Source organism: Gracilinanus agilis, chromosome 1 (assembly GCF_016433145.1).
Source record: "Gracilinanus agilis isolate LMUSP501 chromosome 1, AgileGrace, whole genome shotgun sequence".
NCBI classification, from domain to species: Eukaryota; Metazoa; Chordata; class Mammalia; order Didelphimorphia; family Didelphidae; genus Gracilinanus; species Gracilinanus agilis.
In genome coordinates this window covers 20,283,203-20,307,657 of record NC_058130.1, presented here as the reverse complement: position 1 = coordinate 20,307,657, position 24,455 = coordinate 20,283,203, and the positions used below count along the sequence as shown (strand labels likewise).

At 40.2% G+C, this 24,455-nt stretch overlaps 1 protein-coding gene across 1 annotated transcript in view; it reads left to right on the top strand.

Annotated features, from left to right (window-relative positions):
* The window catches only part of DNAH12 (dynein axonemal heavy chain 12), a 197,713-nt gene that overhangs the window by 151,146 nt on the left and 22,112 nt on the right, over window positions 1-24,455 (top strand). Inside the window, exons 53-64 of the mRNA XM_044658364.1 lie at window positions 4,322-4,469; window positions 6,541-6,686; window positions 7,242-7,456; window positions 9,853-10,045; window positions 16,820-17,012; window positions 17,823-17,995; window positions 20,098-20,238; window positions 20,507-20,665; window positions 21,155-21,299; window positions 22,312-22,462; window positions 23,809-24,062; window positions 24,294-24,434. Of these exons, the coding sequence (XP_044514299.1) occupies window positions 4,322-4,469; window positions 6,541-6,686; window positions 7,242-7,456; window positions 9,853-10,045; window positions 16,820-17,012; window positions 17,823-17,995; window positions 20,098-20,238; window positions 20,507-20,665; window positions 21,155-21,299; window positions 22,312-22,462; window positions 23,809-24,062; window positions 24,294-24,434 (2,059 nt within the window). The remainder of the gene's footprint in view (window positions 1-4,321; window positions 4,470-6,540; window positions 6,687-7,241; window positions 7,457-9,852; window positions 10,046-16,819; window positions 17,013-17,822; window positions 17,996-20,097; window positions 20,239-20,506; window positions 20,666-21,154; window positions 21,300-22,311; window positions 22,463-23,808; window positions 24,063-24,293; window positions 24,435-24,455) is intronic.

The following is a 24,455-nucleotide window of genomic DNA, read 5'->3' as shown; positions in this document are numbered from 1 at the left end:
GATCTATTGGCTCCTGAGGTCTGAGTTCTAGTTTTTTCCAAGGTCAAGCTCCCTGGTGGATTCCCTTGCTTGATCCTCTGTAGGAGGTTCCTTTACAAGTCTCAGGGAGCTACTTCCACAGTCGTATACCCGTCTGCACTGGTTCCCCACTTAGGCTTTAGTTCCTGGCTGTGTCTACCTCCACCCACACCTCTGCTCAGCCGGCGCTCCGCTCCCAGCGTCCACTCTCTGCTCCCGCGCTCAGATTTCGCGTGCGTTCTTGACTTAATGGAGTCCTAAGTCTTGCTGCTCTCAGGAACAGGTCCCGGAGCTGCCGATGACTCGATGGGTGCCCCAAACTTGCTCTATTTCTTTTTAGCTGGGTTCGGAGCTATAGGCGAGTGTGGAGGGGGTGGGGGTGGGGCGGTTGCTCAGCTCGCGATTGAGTGAGAGCCCTTTATAGCTTGGAAATGCCTCGATTCCACGTACCTTCCACGCTGTGCCCTGTTGTGGGGTTCCTCCGTTCGTCTGGACTTGTTTTTATGTCCCCTTGAGGAGTTTTGTGTGTTTCAGTCAGGAGAGGTTAAGAGCTGCTTCTTACTCTGCCGCCATCTTAACCCGGAACCTACAGACTTATTTTAAGCACTTACCTTTTGTCTTTGAATCAGTACTGTGTATTGATTCGAAGGCAGAAGAGTGTTAAGGACTAGGCACTCAGGGTTAAGGGACTTGAAGTGTCTGAGGTCATATTTGAACTCAGGACCTTCCATCTCTAGGCCTGGCTCTCAATCTATTGAGGCACCTAGCTGCCCCATACCTACAATATTAATACAACTTTTCAGGCACTCTTAAGTTCCAGTGAGTGAATATCATCCTTGGCCCCTCCATAATATAGAACCTCCAGGTTCTTCACTAATGGAAGGAGGGAGCAAGTCTTACAGAGGGATGTTTTGGGTCAAAGAAGCTTCAAAATGATTAGACATTCTAGACTCAGGAGGCCTTAGATGCCAGATAAGTTCCAGAATAAGTCAGTTAGGTTTTGAAGTCCCAAAGCCAGAAATAAAAAACAGTGCTGTGAGCATCTTTCTTCATTCTCCTTCTCTTAAAATCCCTTGACATCATCTCCCCACTACTGCCCCATCTCTCTTCCTTTACTGTATTCTCTGATGAAGAGGCTGTCTTTTTCTACTCAAGCCTATCCCAATCCCTCTATGGATAGTCTTGATCCTATTCCTTCTTCTCTAAGATATTGCCAACATGATCATGCCCCCCTTACAACTTTTGATCTTTCCTGATCTGATGATTCTTTTTTTCTGACTGCAGGCATACTTAAATTGCCCTATCCTCAAAAAACCTTCACCAGATCCTATCCTTCCCTCTAGCTAAGGTTTGTGCTTTCTCTATCCTTTCTCTGCCAAACTCCTTGAAAAGGTTGTCTCTGTCTGCCCTTTATTTCTTTTTTTCTTGTTCTCTTCTAAACCCTCCACAGTCTGGCTTTTGACTTCCTTGCTCACTTGAACCAAACTTCCACAGTTATCAGTCAGTCAACAGAGCATTTATTGAGTGTTTTCTGTGTGCCAGGCATTGTGCTAAGTGATGGATACAAAGAGAGGCAAAAAACAAATCCTACAGTTCTTGCCCCCTCGGAGCTCATTTGCCAATAGGGGAGACAATATACAAACGGGTAAGTAGAGCCAGCTCAAACTAGTTTACAAGATGTGCTCATTTTTAATTTTTCAGTGTGAGCATTTCCACTATGAATATTGGCAAATGCTACAAATCAAGGCTTGATTTTCTTATTTATTTTGATTGTTTAGGCTAAGAAAGTGATGGAGAAAATGTTAATAATACAGATTAAACTTAAAAGTATTTCTTGCAAATTCCTCTTCCCCAACATTCTGGTAGTTCAATGAGCATACTCCTGAATGGGAGGCAATCTCAAAGGGAAGACACTAGTGGGAATGGGGGAAAGGGAATGATTGGGAAAGGCCTTCATTGCTAAATCTGATGGCCTTTTCTCTGTTCTTACCTGACTTGATTTCTCTATGGATTGGATGATGTAGATCCCTCTCTTTTCCATACTTCTCTTCTTTAGATTTTCATGAAATTGCTCATTCTTGGTTCCATGAGACTTCCTTCTTGGTCTCTGCTGAATAATCATCCAGCACAAGCGTCCTGTCTGAGGGTGTCCCCCAAGGCTTTGTTCTGGTTCTCTGTTCTCCAAACTCTTTCTTGGTGGCATTATCAGTATCCATGGGTTTAATGATTATCCCTCTGCTGACGACTGGCAGATCTATACAGAATTTCTCAGCTCCAGGCTCAAATTAGGAGCTGTCTCCTTGACATTTGGAACTAGATATCCTGTGGCCATCTCATACCCAACATGCCCAAATTTGAATTTCATATCTCCCCCTTCCTCACTCTCTAAACTTCAGTCCTACCCCTCCTTGAACTTCTAACCGTTTCTATTGAGGACACAACCATCTTTTCAGTCTCTCCAACAACAACTATGTCCTCAACTCCACGTGCCATATACCCGTGGTGTCTTTTCTACTGTTGTACCATCTGACATATCAGTGGCAACCATCACCATAGTTCAGATCTTCACCTGAACTATCCCAATAGACTTCTAACTGGTGTCTCTGCCTCTCTGCCTCCCTCCCTCCCTTCTTCCATTTGTACTTCACTTTTACACCAAATAGATATTCCTAGAGTATACATCCAGTCCTGTCTCTCCCTTACTCCATTGGTTCTCTGGTACCTTCAGCACCAAATATAATCCTTGCTCTTGCTCTGGTATTTAAAGTCCTTTACGACCTGGCCCTGTCCTATCTTTCCCATCTTATTCCATGTTATTCCTCTAGCTAAACTGGCCTCCTCTATGTATGTCAGATGGAGCCCTCTATCTCTTGTCCTCTACCTTAGCCAGGCTTGGCATGGACGCCTTCCTTCCTGAGTGCCATCTTCCAGAATCCTTTACCACCTTTTCCATGACGTCTTTTAACTTCACACTGTAGATGCCAGTGCCTTTCTTCACAAATCGCCTTGTGTTGATTTTACAAATGCTTATAGATGTTTAGATTGCCTTCTCTGGCTAGACTGGAAACTCCAGGAGATCAGGGACTTGCTCACTTTTGTCTTTGAATTCCCAGACACATCTAGGCAGTGTACTTAAAGTAGGTGCTTAATAAATGCTGCTTAATTGATCAGTTGATACTTTAATATACTGCAATTTATTTAACTAGTTGTGGGACATGTAGGTTGTTTCTAGTCTGTTTTGTATTTACAGATGATATTCTTAAGAATGTCTTTTCAACAGACACCTCTTTTGTCATCATTTTTAAGATAAACTACTGACACTGGAATTATTCCTGCACTAGAATTATTCATTCAAAAGAAGTCATTTTCCTTATGTCACCATATAGAAGATTCTTGTACACAGCAGACACACAGTTAATGTTTGTCAAATTTTTAAGGTCATAAGATTAGAGATCTGTAGCAGAAAATACTATAGATGTCATGTAGTCCAGCACCACTGTTTTACAGAGGATAAAACTGAGGCCCGCTAAGGTTAAGTGCCCTGTCCAGAGTCACACCAATACAAAGTGTCAGAGCCTGGATTTGGATGACTGCACCAAACACTCTTCCCATGATGCTCCCGGACTTCCTTAGGTCTTTGACAGGAGGCATAATAAAACTTGAATTTTAGAATTATTTTAGCATTGTGTGTTGGAGGGCGATGTTCAGATATCTGAGGAATCAGGGGAGTCCTACTATGCAAAATGCTTTTCTGGTATAATTTTTTTGAAGGACTAAGAAGTCTTAGATTAAATACATAGTATTCTAATAATCGTGTGTGTGTGTGTAAAGGGAAGCTAGATGGTACAGTGTAGAGAGGAATGGGCCTGGAATCAGGAAGACCTAAGTTCAAATCTAGCCTTTCACACTTACTAGCTGTATGACCCTGAGCTAGAGAAGGAAATGGCAAACTATAGTATCTTTGCCAGAAAAACCCCAAATGGGGTCATAAAGGGTCAGACTTAACCGTACAACAACAATCAAGTGTAGAATTATCCTCTTTGGGTCTTAAGTTTTAGGCCAGAAGATATTCTGGGACTCCACCCCACCACTGATTTAAAAGACAATGCGGAGACCCAGAGAGTCTAAGTGTTTTGCTCAAAATGACCAGGCTCTTAAGGGACAGAGATAAGACCATAATCTGTGTCTCCTCATGGCCCCTCCATCCAGTGGTCTTTTCATGGTGCCATTAAACCTTTGCTCAGTCTCTGCTTGGCTGATGTTTCCTGTTTTTGGTCTTTATCTTGTCTTTGCTTCCTCACAGATGGTCTCAAGCAGCTGATGACCTCCAAGGCACGTATGAAAACTTGACAGGAGACGTCTTGGTATCAGCAGGCGTCATAGCCTACCTGGGTGCTTTCACTGTGGGCTTCCGACAGGAATGTACGGAGGACTGGAGCAAGTTGTGTAAGGTAATGGACCGATCCTTTACAGATTTTGTTTCAAAAGACTCGGATGCTCCTGTCATTGCTGAGCATGTTATGCTTCCTTTTTTTTTAAATTTAAAGTTTTACACGTGCTCTCTACATCACACAGTGTCTTCTCCTGATGCTAACCCTTCCCAGAGAACAAAATAAGAAGAGTTCAGCCACTGATTAACAAAATGACCCCGGCTGCCAGTTCCTTCACCATTCCACTCCTTGGTCTTTCCCTTCTCATTTCATCTACTGTTCTCTGGCACCAAGGCTACTCAGGGCATTTATTCCAAGTTTAATTCCCTTTTGGAGTTTTCATTTCTATTTTTGTAGTCATGCACACATTGGTCTTCTAGTTTTGCTTTTTTTTTTTTTATTGCATATGGGAATCTTCCCATATTTCTCTGAATTCCTCACATGCCAATTACAGCACAATAATGTTCTATTACTTATATCAGCATATATTCTGAAGTGGTTCAGTCATTCCCCAGTGCATAAGCACTCACTTGGTTTCTAGTTTTGTTTTTGCTCAAAAATATTCTGTAAATATTTTGAATATGTTTTTAATATAGTTTTTCTATGAATAGATCATTTCTTTCTGACTTTTACCTCATTGGAATATTGTTGCCTAGATTTTTTTTTTGGTACTTAAAAAAAACAAACCTTACCTTCCATCTTAGAATCAATACTCTGTATTGGTTCTAAGGCAGAAGAGTGGCAAGGGCTAGGTAATAGGGATTAAGTGACTTGCCCAGGGTCACACGGCTGGGAAGTGTCTGAGGTCAGATTTGAACCCAGAACCTCTCATCTTCAGGCCTGGCTCTCAATCCACTGAGCTACCCAACTGCCCCCTGTTTTGGTACTTTGAGGGGAAAGAGTGGTGTCTGGATGATAGAAATACTGACATCAGTAAAAAAAATTGTTTCCTATTTTTCCTTTGCCAAATTGGATATTTATTCAGTTCCTTTCAGTTTTTGTTTTTGTTCATTTATCTATCTGTTCATCCAATCATTTATCTCTCTATTTATTTATGGGTTATTGGAATAAGATTACAAGATACTGTCAGGAAAATGCATGAAAGGAGAAAAGATGGGATGGCCATGCAGCAGAGATCCTAGGATCATCAATTTAGATCTGGAATGGATCTCAGCTCTTCTCATCTCTGTCCTCCACCTGCTACTGATGAGGAAATTAAGGCCTAGGCCGATTCAGGGACTTGCTCTAGGCCACAGAGCTGGTAATCATTAGAGATGGGATTTGAACCCAGGTCTTTTGACCCAGAGCCAGGGTTTCCTTCCATTGTACCATAAAAAATAGACAGTAAGCATGCTCCACTCATATCCTCATGATAAGAAAGTGACAAAGTGGCATGTTGGTTGGATCATCTGGGATGAGCTTTTGAGAAGTCATATGCTAGAGGAGCATGGGATCAGTAGGCAAGGATGAGTTTCCATTTGTATTATTAAGAGAATGTCCACATCAGTGAGACCACAGATTCATTGGAATATTAATAATATTTGAGTATTACTAAATGCTGATACCTATTAAGGACACTTAAAACAATCTATCTTATTTCAAAAGATCCATGATTGCATCAGGGTAGCCACATGGGGTACAGGGAAGAGAGCACTGGCTATTTTCTGGTTGCATGACCTCACACAAGTTACTTCTTCATTGGCTGGAGCTCGAAGAGATGGCCTTGGAGGTCCTTTCCAGCTCACAACTCCCCCAAACTTTATAAGGTAGTCTTTGTGAATTTTTGTGTCCAAAATAAGCCACTGCCATTGGCCAGCCTTTTAGTGGTAAGTCTCTCTTGCCCCTGAAGCTGGTCCTTGGATGACAAATCTCTTCAGATCCATGCCCCAAACCTTTCTAGCTTGGTAAGACCTGCCAGAGATTATTCTTATCTGTCATAGCATTCTAGGCACCAGCATCATATCCAGACAACAGTGTAAATTTATAAGAGGATTGCCAACTTTGAGGACCAAGTTGATACCTTGAATTAAGCTGTCCAACTGTGCTGTGAAAGAAATCAGAACTGTATATTATTGCCTTGTATTTCTTACAGTTAAAAAAAATCCCTTGTTCTGAGGACTTCTCTCTAAGTAAGATTCTGGGTGATCCCATCAAGATTAGAGCCTGGAATATTGCCGGACTACCATCGGATGCATTCTCCATAGACAATGGTGTGATTGTTAGCAATTCCAGGCGTTGGTAAGGACCAGTGAAATGATTATTCTACTTACATATTTAATCTCAAACTCTAAAGAATACTGTATTTTTTGTTCATTTTTAGAATTCTATGGAGATATTCCCCAATAACATCAGTGTTAGATATGATTGAATTTTTGGTGCTTATGCATGATTTCATCACATTGGCAGTTTCAGATGTGGAAATGCCTCCTGCCGATACATATTGGCAATCCCTCTGCAGTCTGAGAGAATTGACCAGGGGAACTAGATTGGTGACTTATCCAGAATTACAGAACCATTCTGGGTCAAAGGCATTCTGAGTCCATGACTGGCTCCTCTCTCCTCATTCTGCCATTCTCCCTTTCCTGTGATGTAGCTGGATAATCTGAAGACTGCCCTCCAATGATCTATAGTATTATTTTGGAATTTATGACCCTGGGACACATTGAGGAAAATGCTTTTCCCAGAAAATTTGGCTTTTCATGCAGATGGCATCTAAAGTGAGGGATGTTCACAGAGAAATAATCATCACACAGTATGCTGAGAAACTTTAATAGCCTTCCTTCCTTATTTCAGGCCTCTAATGATTGATCCCCAGGGTCAAGCCAACAAATGGATTAAGAACTCTGAGAAAGATAATCAACTAAATGTGATTAAGCTCTCAGATTCAGACTACATGAGAACACTGGAAAACTGCATTCAGTTTGGTACCCCACTTCTTTTAGAAAATGTTGGGGAAGAGCTGGATCCCTCTCTGGAGCCCTTACTGCTGAGACAAACTTTTAAACAAGGTAAAAGGAAAATTGTAGAAGTAGTAGGAATGGTAACTATAACTCCCATATTTAGATGCTTTAAGGTTTATATACATGTTCTCATTTGACTATTTGAAAGCTATCAACTTGGAGAAACTGAAAATTAGTAAGTTGAGTTGTTTTTGAAGATTGTAAGATTGCTTTAGTGGCTGAAGGAAGGATGGATTGGAATAGGGAGATATACCAGCCGCCTACTGAAAAATATTCCCTACACTCCCAGGAGTGAGGTGATGAGGACCTGCCCCAGGATGGAGAAGAAAAGGGGCATTTTCAAGAGATGCTGCGAAGATGAAATCAACAGCTCTTGGTATGGCAGGCAAAAGATAGTGAGGAGTCCGGGGTGATGGCTAGGTTGGGTGCCTGAGGGTGGTGGTGGCCTCTGCAGTAAAAGGGAAGGTAGAAAGAAGGAGAAGGTTTAGGGGGAGTGAATAACTATTGAAATAGGTGAGCAGGATGACTATAAGAGATTGTAAAGTTGTTGGTTGTATATACTCAAAGGAACTCAGTCTAAAGGCCTGGGTAGGCCTGAGAGTAGACTCTCAGGCCAAAACACTATCTAACTCTTCTTTAAAAACCAGTAATGTAGTAATTATTAATAGTCAAATAAAAGGAAATGATGGAGGACCAGGGAAAAGGGAGTCCCTAATTTAAAAGTCTATATTCTCCACCCAACTTCTACAGGATCCTCACAGAATCGTCTTCAGGCCTTCAAACTGCTTAAATCTGCTCTCTCTAACTAAAATCCCCACTCTGTATAAACTACCCTAACCTACTGGTCCTCAAATTAAATTGTAGACACAGTAAAAGTTGTCAGAGTAGCAAGAAGGTTTGAACTCTTGATGAGCTCAGCCTATTAGGCTGAGGTCAAGATGGTTTCAAGCTTCTTCTTCAAAGACAGGATTTTATCTGGGTTCTGGCTCTCACACACACATTCAGTCAGGAAACCTCTCAGCAACCAGGAGCTCACAAGTCTCTGGGAGGTGGCAACTGGAGATAGGGATGGACAGGATCTCAGGAATCTCTTGATGGCAGGAACCTTGGGTTTCAGTAGGGAAAGGTAAATTACCTCCTTCAGACATAGACAAAATGGCCAACAGGAAGTGATCTCTCCTATCTCCTGACTGAACAGGAAAAATGGATCCTCACTGCCTCTGTGTGTCTCCTTTTAAGTAGTCCTCCCATTCCAGAATGGGGTCTGTACAGTTCTCTGTGTGTGCCCAGCTTTTCTTTGCAAAACCTGTTTGCAAATTCTCTTTCTCTATTTCTCTCTCTCACTATTAATAATAAATCATTAATTAAAGAGATTGTAGGAGGTTGGTATAAGTTTCAAGAAGACTTTGTGAAAGGTACATGTGGGGATGGGGGGCAGGTTTTGAAGAGCTTTGAATTCCAAGCAAGGATTTTAGATTTGATCCTAGAGGTGCCAGGGATGAGTAGGAGAGCGACATGTTCAGACGGATGGTTAGGAGGTTGGATCACTTTGGTGGCTCTGAAGGAAAGATGAGAACAGGGAAAGACATAGTAAGAGACCAACCAGCTGATGTTGTGATGGTCCAAGTGTGAGGTTATGAGGGTCTGTACCTTGTGATTTCACATCCCTTTTGACCCTTAAGTAACTCGTAGAGATTGTAAAGTATAAATGGATTGTTGTGGAGCAGATTCTCACTGATGAAATCACAGGTTTTTGACATTAGCAGCTCTGAATGGGTTGATGTCAGCTCATTACTTGTGAATGAAAATTTGGGGCTGACCAGCAGGAATGGGTGAGGGAAGACCAGGAGGCTGCTTGGTTCATTGCTATAATCTTGGAGAGATTGTCCATTAGACTAGACATGGAAGAAGGAGTTAAGGGTATCAGATGTTTAGGGAACACAAAGAATCCCAAGTTGGGAATAACAGAGCTAAGTTTGGGTCATGGTCGGGTTGGCCTTCCCTTTTCTCTGTGCCCTTCCCATTTAGGCAAGACGGTCTTTATTGTCAAAGTCCAGTGTTTCTGGCATCTTTAAGTGTCTTCTATAAATGATTTGGGTTTCTGGTTTGGGGTAGAAGGAAAGAAGGAAACATCTTTCAAAAAATGCCATCTGGAGGGGTTAAAAAATTCACCCAAAGCATGTCCACCTCCAGAATGCTCCATACTGCTTGACCTCTTCCTTGTACTGTCTTCTAGTGCTTAGTATAATACTTGGCACAAAGTAAGTCCTTATTAAATACTTTTTAATTGATTTGTTCAACTGTAGTTTCTCTGATTATTAAATCAAGTCTCTATCCTTGGTAGCCATTAAATATATTTTAAGGTCATTAGAGAAACAGCAATAGGGCATTTGCAGAGATAAAGGCAACCAATATCTGTTACTTTCTTGTTTTTGAAACATCAGGAGGCATCGATTGCATGAGGCTTGGGGAAGTCATTATTGAATATTCCTTTGATTTCAAATTCTATATCACCACAAAACTGAGAAATCCTCACTATATGCCTGAGCTGGCTACAAAAGTTTCTCTGCTCAATTTCATGATAACACCAGAAGGACTCGAAGACCAATTGCTTGGGATCGTGGTTGCGAAGGAGAGGTACGCGCTTTCTTAGATCGTAAATTCTATAAATGTCATTGAAGGCCATTAAAACACAGCCGGGCATTTTTTGATAATTATATCATATTTTCTGTTTCTACATAATTTATGTAGCTTCTTTATCTTTTACATTAGTTATTCTTTAATAGCTATGTTACGGGTGTTAGCTCTGCTAGGATTTTACTCTCTACAGGTGTGTTTTAGGAAACATGGTTTGGCCCTTGATGTTACTGGATATGTGTATCATCTGAGACACCAGTGATCTCCTTTATAAATATCCTGAGCAGTACATGATGAAAGGCTGGCTAGAGCTGTTCCTATCAATAGCAGAATGACAGCTAAGGAGCTTTAAATGAAAGAGGAGAGAATGAATTTGTTTAGAAATAAAAGAAAAAACTTTTTGCATAAGATTTAGGATGCATTATTGGGTAAACTAGAACCTGTCATCATCCGTGACTTTTATTTTACTTTAAATAAAATAAAATAAAATAATTATTTATTTTTAGCATTCTTTTAAAAAAAAGTTATGCATTTCTAATTCTCCCCTCCTTCCAGTCCCTCTCCTTGAGAAGGCAAACAATATGATCCCATTATAGATGTGAAAATGTGCAAAACATATTTCCATATTAGCCATGTTACAAAAAAGCAAGAAAAAGAAAGAGAGTGAAAAAAAGTCTGCTTCAATCTGCCATTGGAGTCCATCTGGAGGTGGAGAGTATTTTTCATCATAGGTCCTTTGGAATTGCCATAGATCATCCTTGTCTTTTCACGGCTGATGATTGTGCAATATTGCTATTACTGCATATATACTGTTTGCATCAAAGCATGTAAGTCTCTCCAGGTTTCTCTGATACCATCCTGCTCATCCTTTCTTATAACAAAGCAGTATTCCATTGCATTCATTATCATCTGTGGCATACGTCTTGGTTCTAAGTCCCTCTCCCTCTCCTGGGATGCTTCCCCTCCATACCCATATCTCTGCCTCTCTGTCTTTTTTTTGCTCAGCTCCAATGCTATCACCTGTATGAGCCCTATCATCCTATTAGTGGTTGATTTTTTCTCTCTCCTCAAATGATTTTGCTCTTTAACTATCTGTGCATAGGAGACATAGGTAGGATATAAGTGCCTTAAAGTTGGGTCTTTCTAAAAAACTTTATATCCCAAGCATGTAACACAGTCTTCTACATTGTAATATAGTGGAAAGAACATTGGATAAGAAATCCAAAGACCTGGATTTAAATTCTTTCTTGGACCCTTATTATCTTTGATATATTCAGTAAGTCACTTAATCTCAGTGGTCCTTAGTTCCTTTCTTTGTAAGATCAGGGGGTTGGACTAGTTAAACTTCTGAGGTTCTTTCTAACTCTAGAGTTATGTTCCTAGAATTCAAATTGAAATCATGATTGTCCAAGGAGTCCATGCCATGAAACCATACTGCAGATAAGGCTGTCATAATGAGGACTCTTTGGTTCTTCTAGTAACTTTGAAGTTCAAAACAACCCTGTAATACAAAATGCCATAAAATAATGGGTTGTGTTTGCGTGGTTTGTTTTTGGTATATTATCCATCTGCATTAATGGTTTCCAAACTTTTTTGGCCTACCGCCTCCTTTCCAGAAAAAATATTACTTCGCCCCTTGGAAATTAATTTTTAAAAAAATTTTAATAGCAATTAATAGGAAAAATAAATGCACCTGTAGCCATCACTGCCTCCCTGGATCGCTGCAGCATCCACCAGGGGGCAGTAGTGCCCACTTTGGGAATCACTGATCTACATGGTTTAAATAGGAGTATTACATCTAAAGGATCAATTAGGAAAATCCATTCTCATGCCAAGATTCTCAGATAGATGGGGAAAGGCCTATTTGAGATATAGTAGTAACATAACCAGGGAGTGATAAGATCTTTCTCATTCTGTTCCATTTATCATATTATGTTTTCCACCTTTGCTTATATAAATCTAACATATAGGTATAACATTGCTTTAAGGGAAATTTAGAAATTCAATTTAGTTTCTTTTTTTAAACCCCTTTGGTCAATCATACCAAAGGCTCTTGAGGCCTTTTAGTTTGCCATCTATTAAGGTTTTCTAAATTATCATTATTATTTTAATATATTTTTAATTTATTATTTACTTTTTAGCATTTTTTCTTTTTAAATTGTGAGCTAAAAATTCTCTCCTCTTCCACTTCTCCCTCACCCACCAAGAAGACAAGCAAAATGGTATCAATTATGTGAAATAATGCATTTCTATATTAGCTATATATATTTTAAAAGCAAGAAAAATAAAGAAAGTGAAAAAAAATATACTTCAGTTTGCACTCAGAGTTCATCAGTTTTCTTTCTGGACTGGGATAGCATTTTTGTCATCATGAATCCTTTGAAATTGTCTTTGATCATTGTATTGCTTAAAGTAAAATCTTTTACAGTTGATCATCATGTCATTGTTATTATTGCACAATGATCTTCCAGTTCTCATTCACTTTGCATCAGTTCATAGAGGCCTTGCCATGTTTTTTCCTCAAACTACTCCCTTGATTATTTCTTATAGCATAATAGTATTCCATCCCAATCAAATAACCACTACTGGTTCAGCCATTCCCCAAGTGATGAGCATTCCCTTCATTTCCAATTCTTTGCCACCACAAAAAGAACTGCTGTAAAAACTTATGTACATTTGTATCTTTCTCTTTTTTCTTTGATCTCTTTGGCATACATACCTAATAATAGTCAAAGTAGTAGAATTGAGTCAGAGTATGCATAGTATGATAACCTTTTGGGCCTAATTCCAAATTGTTCTCCAGAATGGTTGAACCAGTTCAGCACTCTGCCAACAGTTTCATTAGAGTACCTATTTTTTCCTCATCCCCTTCTGCATTTTTCATTTCTGATAGGTATGAGGTGGTACCTCAAAGTTGTTTTGTCTTTTTTTAATAATGATTTAGAGCATTTTTTCCTGTGACTATAAATAGCTTTGATTTCTTCTTCTGAAAACTGCCTATTAATATCCTTTGACTGTTTATCAATTGGGGAATGGCTCTTTTTTTAATTTTATTTTTTTTAGAAAAATTTTTTCCATGGTTACATGATTCATGCTCTTACTCTCTTCCCCTCCAGCCCCACCCCCAGCTGACACGCACGTCCACTGGTTTCTTCATGTGTCATCAATCAAGACCTATTTCCATATTATTGATAGTTATACTAGGGTGGTCATTTAGAGTTTACTCCCCCAATCATGTTCTCATCAACCCATGTGTTCAAGCAGTTGTTTTTTTTCTGTGTTTCCTCTCCTGTATTTCTTCCTCTGAATGTGGGTAGCGTCTTTACCATAAATCCCTCAGAATTGTCCTGGGTCATTATGTTGCTGCTAGTACAGAAGTCCATTACATTTGATTTTACCACAGTGTATCAGTCTCTGTGTACAATGTTCTTCTGGCTCTGCTCCTTTCATTCTGCATCAATTCCTGGAGTTTCAGTTCACATGGAATTCCTCCAGTTTATTATTCCTTTGAGCACAATAGTATTCCATCACCAGCATATACCACAATTTGTTCAGCCATTCCCCCAAATTGAAGGGCATACCCTCATTTTCCAGTTTTTTGCTACCACAAAGAGCGCAGCTATAAATATTTTTGTACAAGTCTTTTTCCCTATGAACTCTTTGGGGTACAAACCCAGCAATGGCATGGCTGGATCAAAGGGCAGACAATCTTTTAGAACTCTTTGGGCATAGTTCCAAATTGTCATCCAGAATGGTTGAATCAACTCACAACTCCACCAGCAATGCATTAATGTCCCAACTTTGCCACATCCCCTCAACATTCATTACTCTCCCTTACACTCATTTTAGCCAATCTGCTAGGTGTGAGATGATAGAATGGCTCTTATTTTTATAAATTGGACTCTATTCTATTCTCAGTATATATTTGAGAAATGAGAGCTTTGTCAGAGAAACTTGTTGTAAAAGATTTTGATATTTTATTGTCTAAGGTACCTTTTAGCACAAATTTTTCTGATTATCTTTTAAAATTAGGTCTATTTTTGTTGTTGATTTGTCTAAGATTATTATTGCTACTCCTACTTTTTTAAAGTTCAACTGAAACATACTAGATTCTGCTCAAACCCCTTGTTTTAATTGTGTGTATCAAGAGTGTTTCTTGTAAGCAACATATTGTTAGATTCTAATTTCTAATCCATCCTACTATCTGATACATTTCTATACCCACTTGAGGATGTATAGATATTCTTCATATATCTTTATATAGATACTCTTTGAATAAATTCTGATGAGCCTAAGGTTCAAGCACTAGCTATCATGCTCCCATTTTCCTCTCCATTGTAAAAGCTCTTCCTTTTGTGCCTCTTTTATGTGAGAAAATTTCCTCCGGTCTCTCTCTTTTCCCTCTTCACTTAGTGTTGACCTCTTTCTCACCTCTTCATTTTTTTGGGAGATGATTCCAACATACTTGACTCACACCCATGCCCTCTCTCCATGTAATCTCCTTTTAACTGCTCTAATAATGATAAAGTTCTTAGGAGTTACATATATCATCTCTTCATATAGAAATGTAAGAAGTTTAACTTTATGGAGACCCCTTATCATTACTCTTTCATATTTACCTCTTGCTCCTCTCGAGTCTTATGTTTGAATGCCATATTTTCTGATTAGCTCTAGTCTTTTCTTCAAGAATGCTTGAAGGTATTCTATTTCATTAAATAACCCATGCAATTATAATCCTAGGTCCTTTTATCCTAAGCCCTCTGTTCCTTTAATATAGAAGCTGCTCAATCTCATGTGACTATGACTCCACAGTATTTGAATTATTTTTTTGCTTTATTGAATTATTTTCTCTTTGACCTGTGAACTCTGGAATTTGGCTGTAATATCCCCGAGAATTTTCATTTTGGGATCTCTTTCAGGAGATGACTGGTATATTCTTTCAATTTCTGTTTTATTCTCTGCATCTAAGATATTGGGGCAGCTTTCCTTGGTAATTTCTTATAATATGATGTTTAGGCTCTTTCTTCAGTGATGGCTTTCAAGTAATCTAATAATTCTTAAATCATTTTTCCTTGATCTATTTTCCAGTTTAGTTGGGTTGCCAATGGAATATTTTACATTTTCTTTTTTTTTTCATTCATTTGACTTTTTAAAATTATTTCTTGATAGCTCAAGGAATAAACTTCCATTTACCCAATTCTTTTTTTTTTTAACCCTTACCTTCTGTGTTGGAGTCAATACTGTGTATTGGCTCCAAGGCAGAAGAGTGGTAAGGGTAGGCAATGGGGGTCAAGTGACTTGCCCAGAGTCACACAGCTGGGAAGTGTCTGAGGTTAGATTTGAACCTACGACCTCCTGTCTCTAGGCCTGGTTCTCAATCCACTGAGCTACCCAGCTGCCCACCCCCCCCCAATTTACCCAATTCTGATTTTTAAGAAATTATTTTCTTCAGTGAAATTTTTTACCTCCTTTTTCATTTGGCCAAATTTTTTTTTAAAAAGAGGTCTTTTCTTCTGTGAAATTTTGTGCCTCTTTTACTATTGGGCCAATTATGTTTTTTAAGAATTTTTCCCTCATATTTTTTGTGTGCCTCTTTAACAGGCTGTTAATTTCTGTTAATTTTCTTTCGTGTTTTCTTACATCACTCATTTCTTTCCCCATTTTTTCTCAAGCACTCTTCTTGCTTTAAATATTCCAGAAATTGTTGTTGGACATGGATCCAATTAGCATTTTTCTTTGCACTTTTTTACTATTTTCTTCTGGTTTTATGTATTGATCTTCCCTGCCACCAAAGTAACTTTTTTTCTTTTAAACCCAAACCTCCTGTCTTAGAATGAATACTAAGTTTTAGTTTCAAGGCAAAAGAGAGATGAGGGCTAGGCAATTGAAGTTAAGTGACTTACCTAGGGTCATACCAGCTAGGAAGTATGTGAGGCCAGATCTGTAGGCTTGACTCTCTACTCACTGAGCCACTTAGCTATCCCAAAGTAGCTTTTTAGGGTCAAATTCTTTTTTTGTGGGTTATTCATTTTCCAGCCTATTTCTTGATTTTGAACTTTATGTTCAAGTTGAGCTCTGCTCACCTGAGGTAGGGAGGCATTGTATCAAACTTCGGGTTTTTTCATACTCTGTTTTCAGAGCTAGGTCTGGGATTCTTCTAGTTTTCAGTGCTTCCAAAGGATTATGATTCTGGAAGAGGGACAATCTCTTCTGGTCTGCGCTCTGGTCTTTACTAGGAAGGACCATTGGTCTCCTGCAGCCACCCTGGACTATGACCCAGAACTGCTTATGGGCAGTAGCGTTTCCAGTCAATACCAGCTGCACCCAGTGCCAGCAAAGAGTTCCCTGTCACCTTTCTCTGACCACTTGTCTGACCCTCTTAATTTCTGCACTGAGAGCTCCAGAAGCTACTGTTGCTTCTGTGGTCTGTTGCTGCTGCCACAGGTGTGGGCTAGAGACTAGTCTCTCTACCCCAGTGTCCCAAACTTTTCTTGCTGACCTCCCAAGTCATCTTAGGCCAGAAGAATGTCTCCTTCTGACCTTTGGTTGGCTTTTCTGCTCCAAAAGTTGATTTGAGGTGTTATTTTAAAGTTTTTTAGAGGGGAATGTTGAGAGAATTAAGCAGTGTGGTTGCCTCTAATCCTCCCTTTTCTCCAGATTGATTTTCATTCCATTAAGTTTCCTTAATCCTCTAAGTTTGTGAAATGTGTGACAAAATGCATGTTTGATGGCTAGAGAGCCTACTTCCTAAAGAAGATGGTTCTCTTTTGTTAGACCAGAATTGGAAGAAGAGAGAAATGCTCTCATTCTCCAGTCGGCTGCCAACAAGAAACAGCTGCATGATATAGAGAGCAGGATTCTAGAGACACTGTCTTCCTCAGAAGGGAACATTCTGGAGGACGAAAGTGCCATCAAGGTCTTAGATTCTGCGAAACTGATGTCCAATGAGATCACAAAGAAACAGCAGGTAAAAAGAGAAACAGGAAAACAAACAATTAAGCAGACAAAAAGAGTGTAAATCCATGAAATGGGGAATTCCATTAGAAGCCAGCATGATGGAACCAACGGAAGGCTGGCATTGGAGGCAGGACAACCAGGGTTCAAATCCTGCTTTTGATCCATACTAGTGGTGTAACCCTAGGTAACTCACTTTATCTCTTCTGCCTCAGTTTTCTCATCTGTAAAATTTGTGCTACTAGATGGGTGCTAACCTATCTCCCAGGTCATTGTAATGATCAAAGGAGAAAATATTTGAAAAGTATTCAGCACAGTGCCTGTCATGTAGTAAATGCTATATAAATGTTAGTTGTTAGTAATAATGCTATTTTGCAGATTTCAGGCTTCTAAAAGAAAAGCTTTCTAAAAATTAGAGCCATTACAAATTGTAAAAAGTTACCTTAGAATTGCTGGAGATGCTATTGAAAGGCTCCAGTATGGGTATACTGTATACCAGGATAGCCTAACTGGTAGAAAAGTCATTGAATTTAGAGCTAGGAACACAAGTTCAAATCCTGCCTTAGAGACTAGTTGTATGATCTAGGGCAAGTGAATTAATCACCTTGTGCCACTATTTCCTCATCTGGAAAATGAAGGGGTTGGACTCGACAACCTCCAAGGTCGCTACCAGCTCTAAATAGATGATCTCCAAAGTCCCTTTCAACTCTGAAAGAAGAGATTGGAAAATTCCCTAAATTTCCTAAGAATTCCTAAGAAAAACTACATTATAAAAAGATTGTTCCAGAAATTTGACAAAACCTCTTTCCATTTACTTTCTTAGATTGCAGAGAAAACAGAAATTAAAATTGCAGAGTCAAGAGAAGGCTATCGACCCATTGCTAAGCATTCATCAGTATTATTCTTCAGCATTGCAGACTTGGCTAACATTGATCCCATGTACCAGTATTCACTCACCTGGTTTGTTAACCTTTATATCAACTCTATTCACGATAGGTAAGCATCATTCCCCCCCCCCCCATTTGTCCTTTCTAGGTATAATTTCCCACTTTCTGTATTTGAAGTTACTAATAGAGTGTTAAATCCTTTACTGCCTTCCCTTTGTCTTCTGATCTCCCAGTGTGGCCATTTTCTAAGGTTTCCTAATCTTACTTCTTTCTGAACTCTGTCCCTTATAGGTCATTATCTGTTCTCATTATGGTGGCTGGTTTTCTCTCTACAGTAGGAGCTACTGTTTCTGCCTTGGAAAGCCCCAACTCTGATGGGATAGATTGGCTTGAGATCCAGCTTGTATCCCAGGTCCATTTACTGATGCTTCCAGGGGCCCAGCTAGCCCAGACCACTATCAGGCTTTCTTCCATCTGGTTCCTTCTCCTCCACCCTGCCTCCTCATCTCTGTACCCCCCGCTCCCACACCAAACATACAGACCAGTGGGGCCCCACAGAATCGTAGCATTTCACTACCAAAGGAGACATCGAGAGCCTTCTAATTTAAGAGTTCTTAACTTTGGTGTACCATGGACTCTGTTAGTTGTCTGGTGAAGCCTATGGACTCCTCAGAATAGGGCTTCTTGCTTAGGCTTATTCACTATGGAAGAAATTCCTAGATCCTTGGCCCCTCTTAATGAAGTCGAAGATCACACTCACGGTAGTGGCTCCTGTGTCACATTGTTAACTCTTAGCAAGCTTGCAGTCCAGCCAGACTTTCAGACCTTTCTCAGATCAGCTGCTGTCTAATCTTCCTCCTTCACCCTATACTCACCTGAACCCTGGACCAGTGGCCAGGAGAGGAAAGTCCAGCTCCACTAGGGTCCTGTGAAGATACCTTTATAATGATCTCTCTACATGCTGAAGGAACTCTCTGCAGGCAGGGTGGTGGAGGCAGTAGAGAGGTAAGAAGCTGCAGATGACCAGCAAGGGATAGAATTTCTTGGCTGGTTCTGGCGGATGATTCCCTGCCCTGCTTCCTTTTGGAGTCCAGGGCCTCCGACCTAAGCCCATGAAGGAACAAAAATCTTCATGTGGAGAAGATCCTACTTTGCTTCTAAGATCTCATTCATCCCTTGCCCCTGCCCCAAGGGAGTGCCTCCTGAAACATTGCTTTCATCTATCTGAAAACTATCTGTTCTTGAACATAGAAGAAGATTTTTAGGACAAAGTGAGTCTGTCTCCAACAAGGAAAAGCCACTGTGGGCAGAGGTAGTTTTAAAAGCAGCTGGATCATCTGGCCTTCCTAAGTCCAACTCATTTGTTGTTTCCTCTGTGCTCTCATCCCACTACTTTGGAATTCTTTGGCCAACTCTTGCCCCCAGAATCAAAAGACTGTATGGCATCACTTGTTGAATTATGCAGATAACTTTTGGTAGAGAAGTTTAGAAGAGAGGTGGTTAAATTGAAACAACCATCCAAGTCCTTATAATGGAGGTGGGTTGTGAGTTGGGTCTTGAAGGCTGAGATTTTAGATAGGGAGAGAAGAGGTAGGGACGGCATTGCCCTTGGGGTCAGTCAACAAGCCTTCTTTCTTTTTTTTCCTTCAAACTGTTTCCAAGATCTATTCTCTTATTTTCCCACCTTGTCCTTGTCCTGTAATAAATTTTCCTTTTTCTCATGACTCCAAATCTCCTTATTTTTTGAGATATAACTCATACTCCACACTTCTGAGTTTCCCTAGGTTTTCCTCTAGCTAAAAGTTTCTGTCTCTTTCTGTCTCTCTTGCCTCCTCTTCTCTTCCTCTCTTGCTCTTTCCCATGGATCCCTATCCGTCACTGTCTCTGCCTTCCATTGGGGCTTAGATCACCTTGTTGAGAGTTATCATATCACATGTACCGGTGGCATCTCCTCAAACAGACTATCTCTTTCTTCTTAGCATTTCCTCCGGGTATTTCCATCCAGTATAGAAGTGTTCATATATGTCAGTCTGGCCATTGGGCTGAAAAATTAAAGCAGGCAGTTGTGAAGCAGCTGAGATAATGGAAATTATATTTTGCTTTTCAAATGTTTGTGGCCCTGAAAATTCAATCATTAAGGTTTTCTTAGCCTAGATTCTTTTTTCTGGACTTACTCTAATTTCCCATCTTCTTTTACCCCCATCATTTCAGTAACCGATCCAAGATTTTGGAGAAACGCCTCCGGTACTTAAATGACCACTTCACCTACAACTTGTATTGCAATGTGTGCCGGTCCCTGTTTGAGAAAGACAAGCTGCTCTTCTCTTTTTTGCTCTGCTGCAATCTTCTTTTGTAAGTGGCTCCCCCGTCCCCCCAGACCCTTGCCCCCCACCTTAGCCTGATCAGCAAAATCTTAGCAGCAAAGATAGAATCTAAACCCCAGAACTTCCTCACCACTCTTTCCCTTGAGAAGCCTGCAGCCTGCCCTCCTTTACAGCCTGTATTTTACTGACCTCACTGGTTGTTATGTGGAATACAGAGAGAACACAGAGAATACTCCATGTTGTTCTTGGTAGTTTCCCAACATGTGTCTCTATTGACGTTTGCTTTTGAAATACAGAGCCAGGAAAGAGATAGAACAATCAGAATTCATGTTTCTTTTGACGGGTGGAATTGGACTCAAGAGCCCTGAGAAAAACCCTGATCCTACTTGGTTACAAGAAAAAAGTTGGGAGGAACTATGCAGGGCCAGTGAATTCCCAGCCTTTACAGGAATCAGGTAACTGCTAAGATGTTATTGGATGGCGGGGGGCAACTGGTGGCTCAGTGGATTGAGAACCACACCTAGACACAGGAGGTCCTGGGCTAAAATCTGGCCACAGACACTACCTAGCTGTGTGACCCTGAGCAAGTCACTTCACCCCCATTGCCTAGCCCTTATGATCTTCTGCCTTGGAACCAATGCACAGTATTGATTCTAAGACAGAAGGTGAGGGTTTTTTTTTTTTTAAAAAGATGTTATTGAATGATGTTAGTGGTTAATTCAGAAAGAATCCTGTAGAAGCCCATGTTTCTTCTCTCTCCAAACACAATCTTGCTTTATTTTGCCTTAGACTGGAAGCTCTCAAAGGCAGGAATTGTTCCATTTTTCTCTTTGTATGCCCAGCACCCAGCATGATGCTTTTGGAGATATGTAACAAATGTTATATTGCATTAATTTTCTTCAAACAAAAGGAAATCAATCACTATGGAAATATTTTTCTTTTAGGGATCATTTCCGGACAAATATAAAAGAATGGCGTGAAATCTATGACAGTAAAGAACCACATAATGTTAATTTTCCCAAACCATATGACATAAATCTGAATGAGCTGCAAAAGATCATTATGCTCCGTTGCTTACGGCCTGATAAGGTAACAAATTGTGTTTGTTTCTTAGCCTGGTACTTCCTTCCTCCTCAGTGTGCCAACCCAGCACAATTGTTATGGGGTTCTGGGATTATTCAGGAGAGGTGCCACTTTTGAGTGAGCTCAAGCTTCCTTCTCTGCCATGAAACCTAGGAAATCTCCCTGTTAAAATAGCTTGACAGGCTTGCACCGACTACCATATTTGCTAGCCTGTTGACCACAATATGAAGAAATAAAATGTTGTGAAGACAAAATCAACCAAATAGGTAGACAAGAGATTTCAATGTAATATAATCATCTCTGGACCCGTTTCCTCATCTTGATAGGAGAGGTGGTTCAGGCAATCTCTGCGGTTCACATCTATAACATTCTTTTAAAACTCCCTAATGTTTTTTATGTTTTATTTTATAATTTTCTGCTTATCCAGTATGCTCCCACTAAATGGTAATCTCCATGAGGGCAGGGACCCAGATCTCATTTACACTTAGTTTCTCTCTGGAATCCAGCACAATACTGAGCACACAATAGGGTTTAATAATGAATGAATTTCTTTTCCCTGGATGGTGAGGAAACTCTCTAACAATACAAAGAAACCAAGGTAGTGCCTCTACCTTTCTCACAAGCACCCTGAGACAGTTATCATCTCTGCGTTGAAGACACGAAGAGAGTCAACTGACTAGCCCGTGGCCCCAGAGCTAGAAAGTGTCCGAGCATCTTCACTCTGAGGCCAAAGCTCTAGCTCTTAAACCATCTCACCGCCTCCTCCTACTGGGGGAGAATGGAACCTGTACGCAGATAAAGCAGTGCAGGGACAGACCTTCTCTAGCTGTGGGCCCGGGGCAAGTCCCTTAACCCGTGTTCTTCTTCTGTCTTGGAACCAATTCATAGTATTGATGCTAAGATGGAAGATAAGCGTTTAAAAAACCCAAACTTGTATCTGATGCTTTGTTGGAGCTCCACGAGAGGCTATGCAAAGTCAGCACCTGCTTCATTCTTCCCTTTTTTTTCTTTCAAACAGATTAGTCCAGCTATCACTAATTACGTAACCGACAAACTGGGAAAGAAGTTTGTTGAACCTCCACCTTTTGATTTGGCAAAGAGTTATTTCGATTCGAATTGCACCATTCCCCTCATCTTTGTGCTATCTCCAGGAGCAGATCCCATGGCCAGTAAGTGCAGGGAGTGAGTATGGGAGCTCTTAAGAAGTTTAAATACTTGGCCAGCTGCCCCTTAGGTAAGTTTGGGACAGAATGGTCCTTGGTAAACAGAGGAACAGAAAAATTTACGGAAAAGGATTTAGTGCTTCTTTAGTTAATTAAATTAATTACTTAATTTAAATTAATTTAATTAATAGCTTAATTTAACTAAATATATTTGCTATGGGCCAGGCACTGTACAAATACAAGCGAGCATGACAGTCCCTACCCTCAAGGAATTTACAGACAGGATATTCTCTTCCAGGGTGAGAAATGTAGAAAGCTCTGGATTTGATGTCAGGAAAAACCTGGGTTTAGATCCCTGCTCTGACACTTATTAGTTATGTGACTATAAGCAGATTACTTTACTTCGGAGCCTCAGTTTTCCCATATGTAAAATAGGGATAATTACACTTTTGGTATGTAACTCACAAGGTTGTTGTGAGAACGAAATGAAGTTATGGAAATACATACACGTTATATATGGATAAATGCACATGCATTTATCCATATATAACGTGTATGTTATATATATTCTGTATGTGCTTCTAGATATGTGCTCCATCAGAATGTAAGTTCGTTGGGGACAATGACTATCTAACTCTTTGTAGCATTAGAATTTAGCTCAATGCCTGTCCCACATTGAATAGTAAATGCTTTCTGATTGATTGTGTGATTGATCCAAGTTCTAGAAGAAGAGACAGCATAGGCTAGTAGAGAACTGATCTTGGAGACTGGGAGACGGGGTTCAAATCCCACCATTGATGAAAGAGAAGAGTACTTAGTACTCTTCACAGGAATGGACTCAGTCATTTGGATAATTATGGAAAATGGTGATAGTGGTTTATGGATGTTCAAACATCCAATCACTAAGGCAATTTTAAATTTGATATTTTGGGGGAATTCTATGAATTTTAGAATATGCCAGTGTATCAAGGACCTGTGATTCTCATGATGTGGGTCTTCTCTCCCCTGGTAGATCCCAGCTGTTTATAACTTATGAGTAAGAAGCTTCACAGGTAGGCTTGGAACCAGGTTTACCTATAATTATTTTCAAAAGTACTTTGTAGGGAGCAGCTAGGTGGCTCAGTAAATTGAGAGTCAGGCTTGGAGATGGAATTCATCTGGGTTCAAATTTGACCTCAGACATTTTCTAGTCGGGTGCCCCTGGGCAAGTCCCTTAACCCAGTTGGCTGGTCCTTACCATTCTTCTTCCTGGGAACCTATTCCTACACAGTATCAATTCTAAGACAGAAGGTAAGGATTTTTAAAAAAATATATTTTATAATAAACTAGGCAAATTTTCTGTGTTCTCTTAGGCCTTCTGAAATTTGCAAATGATAAAAATATGTCTGGAAATAAGTTTCAAGCCATCTCACTGGGGCAAGGCCAAGGGCCAATCGCAGCAAAGATGATCAAAGGAAGCATGGAGGAAGGAACGTGGGTGTGCTTACAGAACTGCCATCTTGCTGTCTCGTGGATGCCGATGCTTGAAAAAATATGCGAAGAGTTTAGCGTTGAGACCTGCCAGCCAGCCTTTCGGCTTTGGCTCACAAGCTATCCATCTGAAAAGGTAGCCCTTGCTGGACAAACCCTGGGCCATTTGGGCAAGGGTCTCTGATAGGCTCGTGTGAAGCAGGCTTGCAGTGATGAGCTTTGTCTTTTCTTCTCTCTCTCTTCTTTGTTCTTTGGGTCCTGTAGTCTTTACCTGTTTACTATTTTCTAGCAATTGGTGTACATGTTTATGGAGCTTGGAAGATGGTGATTTTCTATTGTTTCTCATCTTTTTTCCCTTCTACTTTAGTTTCCGGTCACAATTCTACAGAATGGTGTTAAAATGACCAACGAGCCCCCCACAGGACTCCGGCTGAATCTCCTTCAGTCATATATCTCAGATCCGATTTCTGATCACCAGTTTTTCAGAGGATGTCCTGGGAAAGAACTGGTAAATGTTTGTCTTTTTGGG